The sequence below is a fragment of the Phyllobates terribilis genome, unplaced genomic scaffold (genome assembly GCF_046119375.1).
Source record: "Phyllobates terribilis strain yellow unplaced genomic scaffold, ASM4611937v1 Scaffold_9__5_contigs__length_417890890, whole genome shotgun sequence".
Lineage (NCBI taxonomy): Eukaryota > Metazoa > Chordata > Amphibia > Anura > Dendrobatidae > Phyllobates > Phyllobates terribilis.
This window is the reverse complement of record NW_027362769.1, coordinates 359,177,690-359,186,466: the sequence shown is the minus strand read 5'-3', so window position 1 is coordinate 359,186,466 and position 8,777 is coordinate 359,177,690. Positions and strand designations below refer to the sequence as shown.

Sequence of the window (8,777 nt, the reverse complement as noted above, 5' to 3'; positions counted from 1 at the left end):
ACAGACATTCTATGGAGAGGGGAGGAGCTAGAGGAATACACAGACATTCTATGGAGAGAGGAGGAGCTAGAGGAATACACAGACATTCTATAGAGAGGGGAGGAGCTAGAGGAATACACAGACATTCTATGGAGAGAGGAGGATCTAGAGGAATACACAGACATGCTGTTGCAAGTTTTCCTAAAACAACAGTTACAGTTCTCCATAGAACTTTATGAGAACCAACTGCCATCTCTAATCTCAGTAATGGGAAAATCTGAATTCCATGTTTTGCTAATTTCCTTCTACCCCTTATGCTAGATAAGTGCAAGTCAATGTATTTTCTGGCCATGATGGCAAATAATATTGTTACCATATCCGTATATAGTGAAGTCACCATGTGAAGTGCCCATTCTTGAATATTCTGTATTTTCACTTTTACAAATGAGCAAATTGTATTAACTTGGCTGACATGCACTAGTGTAGGTGGAATCCTTTAATCTGGCATTAATGGCAGCAGGCGGTGTTGGATTTAATGATTTTTTTATTAAGGATTTTGAAATATAGTAAAGAATGCATTTACAAAGATAATGAAATATCCAAATAAAATGTCTCCAACCAAGAAGTGTCAAGTGCTGGTTTATCAAATATTCTGAATTATCAAATGGTCGTACAAAAAAAAAAATATAGAAAATATACTTGTAATAGAAAATAGAACATTGGAAGAAAAAAAACAAATAAGAAAAACTTATACTTTGTATAATATGATATCGCTATTCATTTCCTCGGTCTTATATTTGCCTACTTGTGCTCAGTTTTCAATCATTTTTGACCTTTCAAATTATTCTGAAGATCTGTCCAGGAAGCGAAAATAAAAAAAGTTGTGTGTGTGTGTGTGTGTATATATATATATATATATATATATATATATATATATATATATATATATATATATATATATATATATATATATATACATATATATATATATATATATAATGTATGTGATTTTACAATCTGTCTGCTGGGGTTTTTTAAAGTGGTAGTCCATTACTTAGGATAGGTCATCAATATCAGATTGGTGGGATTTTACCCCCAGCACCCCCATCAATCAGCGGTTTCCAGCTCCACCAATGACGATATGTACATAGCGTATCGAGCCGGAACAGCACAGCTCCATACGTTATGTAGTGGCCAGTCCCAGGTCATACAGATCAGTTCCTATTAAATTGAAGATCGCAGACCTATGGTTAAAGGGACTGAACATAATAAAAAAAAATTGCTGTTTTTTCCACCATAAACAATACTTGTCTCAGTCACTTCTACGACGCCTAGTTGTAAAAAATGGACAGTGAAGTTTAGCAAAAAGTTCTGCACTGCCCTGATGTGGTATCCAGCCCATTCTTCTGTGGCAGCGGGACCTGGACAGTCTTCTCTTTTGTGGTTGGCATTATCTGCCCAGTAGGCCGTGCACTTCTGGCATTTACTAGGTCTCTTGACGTCATGATGTTGCAGGGACTAGTGAACAATGGAGGTGGCATGGACAAACAACTACATGAGTGAACATTGCCATCGTCTAACAGGCAAAGGACAACACAAAGCTTTTTGTTCAAACCTAGTGGACTGCTGTTTTTGGGAGAAGGCAACCATAGTTTCTCATCCTGTAAAAATCCTTTAGAATTAGATAAAACAAATGATTGTATATCTGCCGGTACCTGTCAAGTTCTTCAAAGGGTTGTGTCATCTAGATCAGGATTCCCCAACTCCAGTCCTCAGGGCCTACTAACCGGTCATGTTTTCAGGATTTCCTTACTATTGCCCAGGTGATGGAATTATTGCCTGTCCAGGTGATGTAATTATCACCTGTGCAATACTAAGGAAATCCTGAAAACATGACCTGTTGGTGGGCCTTGAGGACTGGAGTTGGTGTACCCTGATCTAGATAACCCTACACTTACCAACATTTCAATGGGACATTTAAGCCCTACCCCTGAACTGCTCACAAAAAGGGGAGGGCTGTCCACTTTTGCTAACCCCCATTCCTTTTGTGCTCATGATTGCCAAACTGTCTTGATAAAACTGGTTGGCAAGTATGCAGCCCCTTCTTTAAAAACACCCACCCCCATCAATTAGCTGATCATTGCTGGTCCTGCTCCTAGAGGCTGTTTAGTCCAAATCTACATTTTTTTCAGTACCGACTCTCCCGGGGCGATGTAGTATTATATGATATGTTTTGGCTAACCATGTCATAGGTGGCAAAGGTGAGACTGTTGGGGAGAGAAAGACAAGGGATCTTCTTCAGGCAACCCACTTAAATGATTGGACTAAACTACCAAAGACAGACAGGGCCCTCAAGGACCCGGCATAGGTTGAACTACTAGGTGGCACCAACATTTTCCTAGACATCGAGAAAAAATAAACTACGGACAGGGCACTCGAGGACCCGGTGTAGGTTGACCTAGTAGGTGGCACCAACATTTTCCTAGTCATGGAGTCATCACAAAATTTAGTGGCAGTAAGAAATTCCTAAGAATATTGGCTACCTGGCCTGAGATTTTCCAAGTCCTGATCTGTACAGACCTGAAAGTGAATCACGATTGTCCCATACAACATAATATAGACTCTACCTAGTCATTTACTAGGAATCTCATCCATAAGTAAAAAACAAAGGTTCCGACTCTCAGGAAAAAGACTTCAGTAATTAAAATACATTTAATTCTAAACCTCTGAGTAGATCAATACTGAAAATGACCTGTAACGGGCATCATTCTGCTCCAAAAATAAATGTCTTCGCCCCAAAAATATATAATAATCTCTGATACTAGTAGATTTCATGAATGTGATGATTAGAGGAGCAGACGATTGATTAGTAATGCGTGTTTTAATAAAAAAAAAAATGTAAAAAAAAATAAAATTATTCTTCATCACTAGATATGACTTCAATTGCATCATCGATGTGCTGCACCCGTAGAGAGTCATACTTCGGAGGTGGGGTGCCCGGTATAGGCATGGGCACTACATCTTCATGTTGGAAGCCAGGGTTTGCGTATGCCTCCACCAGCTCGGACACTGTAGGTGGTGGATCAGAGTACTCAGGCCGTCGCTTCTTCTCTTTTCTCGATTTGTTCCATGCGTGAAGCTTGAGTAATGTTATCCAAATACAGTCTATAATGATTTCTCCAAACTCAATGATGCACAAGACCGAGCCCCCCATCCAGAATCCAAACTGGCCACCCAAGTTTGAGAGCAGCCATACCACCTATGGAACAAAAAGTACCATGAATGAGTTCCATTGTTTCATCTCCATGATATCATCAGTATCTTAAAGGGACAACTGCCCATTTAGAGATCATAGAGTGGGATATCCTGCTATGATAGAGGCGAATACAGTTTGTCCATGGATTACATGAAAGGCAGTTCTTTAGAATGGTCAACATGTAACTCAACCCTTAAGAAATCCATGAAGCAAGATTTGAGTTATTATCAAGCCTGTTTTGTTCCTCTCAGGCCTTACCATTCTGGCCTTCAAATACAGGGGTACCGTTCGACCGGTTAGTTGCTGACAACCACGAAGTTATGGCTGTTAAGCAGTAGTGTTTCTATATGACTAAATTAGTGAGCTCAATGCCAGATTGGCACCATGCTAACAGCAAAGAGGGTGAAGAGCTGCAGAGCAATAGTCTTGTATTGAAAAAAATAGCCTACTGTTTTTGTGTTTACAGCTCCCATGCAGACTTATGCATCTCCATAAATACAGACAACAAGCAAAACCTGAAAGTAGTCTGATAGTCATGTTATTCTACTTATTGAATACGTTCTCTTATAGGGAGTCTGACCGCACAGAATGACTGTTCAAACCAAGTACCAAGCATCATGGTGGGGCCAAACATTTCAGTCCCCCTTCCCACCTACTTGTTTTCCTTCTATTTCCAGCCTTCTCTGACTCTAAAAAGCCAGAGCTGTCAATCAAAGAACAGGGGGGTGGAGATAGATGGAAAACATCAGTCATTCTGAGCTGACCGAGTCCTTTAGAGGGAGTCTGCCAGCACAAAATGACTGTTTAACCTAAGCACAGGCGCTCGGTGCACTCTTGCTGTGGCCAAACACTTCAGTGCACGTTTCTGCCTTCTTGCTTTCCATCTGTTTTCTTACCTCTTGATTGACAGCTCTGACTGTACAGGTCCATAGAAAGATTGATAAACAAGTAGGTGGGAAGGTGCACTGAACTGCTAGCACCAAGTGCCTGTTGTTGGTTTGAACAGTCTTTTTCTGCTGACAGACTCACTTTAACTTCACTGAAAATTAAGTTTATTTGCAGAACTTTCAAACTTTTCCTAACCATCTTTATCATACCAAGTTGGACTCAGAATGGTTATCATTCGGTATTTGATATGGGATATTAATTGCCAAAGAGCACTTCCCTTAAAGGGGTTGTCCATAATTAAAAAAACAGCACCAAACCGATCTGCAGATTGTATGGTATTGCAGCTCAGCCACATTCACTTTAATGGAGCTGCAATACCAGACACAACCCATGAACATGGCTTGTGTAGGAATACATTTTTATTGATTGTGATATTTGCATATTGATTACCTGGTAATAAAATGGTGAAAGCACCTAACCCAGGCAAAATCAATATTGTCTCAAACCCAAGGGAAAGTCCAGCAACTTCCATTTCACACAACTATGATCTTCCCTGCCCTTTATCACCCAGTAGTCACTATGATCTCCCCTGCCCTTTATCACTCAGTAGGCCCTATGATCTCCCCTTCCCTTTATCACTCAGCCCCTATGATCTCCCCTGCCTTTATCATCCAGTAGTCACTATGATCTCCCCTGCCCTTTATCACTCAGTAGGCCCTATGATCTCCCTAGCCCTTTATCACTCAGTAGGCCCTATGATCTCCCCTGCCTTTTATCACCCAGTAGTCACTATGATCTCCTCTGCCCTTTATCACTCAGTAGGTGCTATGATCTCCCCTGCCCTTTATCACTCAGTAGGCCCTATGATCTCCCCAGCCCTCTATCACTCAGTAGGCCCTATGATCTCCCCTGCCTTTTATCACCCAGTAGCCACTATGATCTCCTCTGCCCTTTATCACTCAGTAGGTCCTATGATCTCCCCTGCCCTTTATCACTCAGTAGGCCCTATGATCTCCCCTGCCCTTTATCACTCAGTAGGCCCTATGATCTCCCTAGCCCTTTATCACTCAGTAGGCCCTATGATCTCCCCTGCCTTTTATCACCCAGTAGTCACTATGATCTCCTCTGCCCTTTATCACTCAGTAGGTCCTATGATCTCCCCTGCCCTTTATCACTCAGTAGGCCCTATGATCTCCCCTGCCCTTTATCACTCAGTAGGCCCTATGATCTCCCCTGCCTTTTATCACCCAGTAGTCACTATGATCTCCTCTGCCCTTTATCACTCAGTAGGTCCTATGATCTCCCCTGCCCTTTATCACTCAGTAGGCCCTATGATCTCCCCTGCCCTTTATCACTCAGTAGGCCCTATGATCTCCCCTGCCCTTTATCACCCAGTAGGCCCTATGATCTCCCCTGCCCTTTATCACTCAGTAGGCCCTATGATCTCCCCTGCCCTTTATCACCCAGTAGGCCATATCTGTACCCTTATAACCCAGCCCCTCCCCCAGTATTCGGCACTCACATTGGTGGTTTCTGACTCTGAAACGCTGCGGTAATTGAATTCCTGGAAGTAGATGTTCACTCTGATGATGCCATTCCTGATGGAAGAGGGAATATGTTTCATATTTGCAATTTTTTCTATAGAGTAACATTGATAAAAAAATTGGAGAACGATGGTTGATTTCTCTGAGGCCATTTGTGTTATGAATGAATGGGAACTATGGCCTCATTGCCCATCGGTGATAATGCGCCATCACACTAAGCAGACTGTCGAGAGGTAATGTGTTTAGGGACTGATCAATCAGAAATCTTTAGAAGAATACTGGTGAGAGTCAATTACCTGAAACCTGAGATAAATGAAAACCAAAAATGATGTTTAGGCTGCGTTCACACTTTGCAGCCATGTTGCAGTTTTCCAGAATGGTGGCAAAAACGCTGCGCTTCTACACAACACGCAACACGTGAATGTCACCGATTAATGACTGACTTGGAAACATATCAACCAATATAACAATATATATGCAGGGCTCTCATAGCTCTAGCAGATCCATAAGAATACTTGGAGTGGCAGTGCGCATGATCAACTTCTTCTTCTTCATTCACATGGGGCTCTCAGAATCACTGGGGGGCCCCAAAGGTCGGACCCCCAGTGATGGGGAAGTTATCCCTTATGCTGTAGATAGGGGATAACTTGAATACCCCTTTATTGCATTATTCTGATACACTTCTCAAACCCCACGACAGGCCACTATTCACAACACAACCACTGGCTACCCCTATCCAGACACATATAATATATCAAACTCCCAACATTGTATTATATGTTTTGTTTTGTTTTTCCAAACCTGGTCATCTCATGAAATATGGCCAAGAGGAAGATAAGAAGGAGACATCTGTTCCAACATTTAAGGGCAGGAAATGTGTGACACAATAAGCTATTTGCCTAGGTGGTCCTTTTGAAACACAAAATCAAGATTTTGAGTCCATCCTATTCTTGATTGTAGCCAAGGATGGAAAAGTTTTAGGGTCAGAGGACTCTTAGGATCATAATGACAGACATTTACCAACCTGTTCACAGCTATCTGTTGGCTGCCATCTTTTTCATAAGAAAGAACATGAAAAATCCAGTCCTGAAATTACAATATACAAAATGTCAACTATTATAAAAGGTTCCTGAGAACTTCAAAATATGACATGTTTGAATGTACAGTATATAGTGTGTAAAAAAGAAAATTGGGATTTTTTTAATTAAAGGAACCATGCAGGAACACTATGTATAGATATACTCTCTTAGGTGTCCACCTCCGGTGGGTAAACTTAAGGTCATATGTAATTCTCAGTTGGAAAGGGTCAATGGTCAACCAGTCTTCGACATCTTCACAAGGGTTCCAGTAGATGTTTGTTCCAGGAGATATATATATCATGGAGATGATCAGAGAAGAAAATCATTCTCAGGAACATTTCCTATCTGGACCAGTCATGATTAAAGTTCTGGCATAGGACAGAGAAGGTTGTGTAACTGATTTCCCAGCGTATTTTACAAAACGTTGGGCTTAGATAGACCAGTTCTAATTTATTTTTAGAATGCTAACGGGTAACCACACATGTTATTCATATTCATATTTTCAGAAATGTGGACAATTACTTTCATAGCTTAGGGCACGCCCAAAACTTACCACCAAAGGACAGCATTTTACATGGCTGTACATACCTCTGCTGCGGCGGAGGGCCAGTCAGCCATGGAGATTGTCATTTTATAGTTACTGTCACTGTAACAATAAGAAAAAATGTAAAAAAAAATCAGTCTATATATCAGGTCTGAATGTCTCGGTATGGATGGTAACATAAATGCTAAAATTCTGGCTGCTTGCGGCCACCACTAGGGGGAGTGTTGCACACTGCTGCATACTGTATTATTACTGCAGCTTTTGCAATATGCTTGCAATACTCCCCCCTAGAGGAGACTTCAGGCCTTCAAAAATTGTATAATTTATCTCTGTGCTATATCGAAAATTTTAAGTTTGTAACAAAAAAATGAAGCTCAAAATATCGCAAATATATATATATATATATGTCACCACAGAAAGTAAGAAAATGGATCATTACTTACTTGCATGGCTGCTGACAAAGGTTGATACACCTTTCTCTTTCCATCACTGAATCTTTCATCTGGTAATAACACGACACTGCCAACAGAGACTTAAATTATTAATTTTTTAGGAGGTGTAGCTGCCCCTGCCATTCCCTTTGCACACCCCATTCCCCGACTCTCTCTGCCCCGGTTCCCACCGCTTTAAAATAAAGAAACCTTCTGGTATCACTGTTTTTTGGGGGGGGGGTTTCAGCAGTGCCTTAGGGAGCAAACTTTCCACAGCATTCCCTTTTTTTACTTTTACGTACCCCAGTCTGGATCATCCTTGTTGTTGCAGTAATGGGCCGAATCCGGTAGTGGATACAAGTAGTGAGCACAGTTACACATATTCACCATCCCCTCCTGGAAACATGAGCGCAGGCAAGACTGTCGAGGAAAAAATAAGAATATATATAAATCACTCCAATCCATTAGACTACTCGTTATGTGGCCCAAAATGCGTGAGAGGGGGATTCAAGGGGCAGACAATAAAGTGTAGGTCAACCCACCGAAAGGATTACAGTCGAGAACAATTTTGCATCTGCTGCTTAATGTCCATACTTAAAAATGATATACCGATATGAATAAAAATAAATATAGGAAACTACTTATTTTTTTCAGGCTCCATTGACTTTTATGGGGAGTAACTTGAGACTATGAACTAGCAAATCTAGCCTAATATATGAGATTTTAGGCAGCAAATCTATAGGTACCATTTTGTCTCATCTTTCCAATAAACATGCAAGTTCGGCTCAACTGAGCATGCATATTTATTTTAATGTTGAAAGCAAAATGAGACCCTTCAATCAATGGCTGATTTCCCACTGATAATCTGATATACATGATCCCAATTTCCTTGACATCTGGGGGACAGTTGCGCTTAAATCGGTCATCTGGTTTAAAGAACTCATTTTGAATATGCCGGTAGAACATTCTTACTAGTGTAGGGTCCCCCCCTGTTTCGGACCACCATCTATTAGCCAGAGGTGAAAGGATAAATCTAACACTGGAGGACACATACAG

At 41.1% G+C, this 8,777-nt stretch overlaps 1 protein-coding gene across 2 annotated transcripts in view; it reads right to left on the bottom strand.

Moving 5' to 3' along the window:
• Positions 1 to 505: 505 nt before the first annotated feature.
• The window catches only part of SCNN1B (sodium channel epithelial 1 subunit beta), a 68,527-nt gene continuing 60,255 nt past the window's right edge, over positions 506 to 8,777 (bottom strand). For both annotated transcript variants that reach the window (XM_073648160.1, XM_073648159.1), the window contains exons 8-13: positions 8,024 to 8,141; positions 7,734 to 7,809; positions 7,335 to 7,392; positions 6,692 to 6,753; positions 5,646 to 5,721; positions 506 to 3,238 (exon numbers count right to left, since the gene is read on the bottom strand). In XM_073648160.1, coding sequence (XP_073504261.1) covers positions 2,894 to 3,238; positions 5,646 to 5,721; positions 6,692 to 6,753; positions 7,335 to 7,392; positions 7,734 to 7,809; positions 8,024 to 8,141 — 735 coding nt within the window. In that variant the 3' untranslated portion in view covers positions 506 to 2,893. The remainder of the gene's footprint in view (positions 3,239 to 5,645; positions 5,722 to 6,691; positions 6,754 to 7,334; positions 7,393 to 7,733; positions 7,810 to 8,023; positions 8,142 to 8,777) is intronic.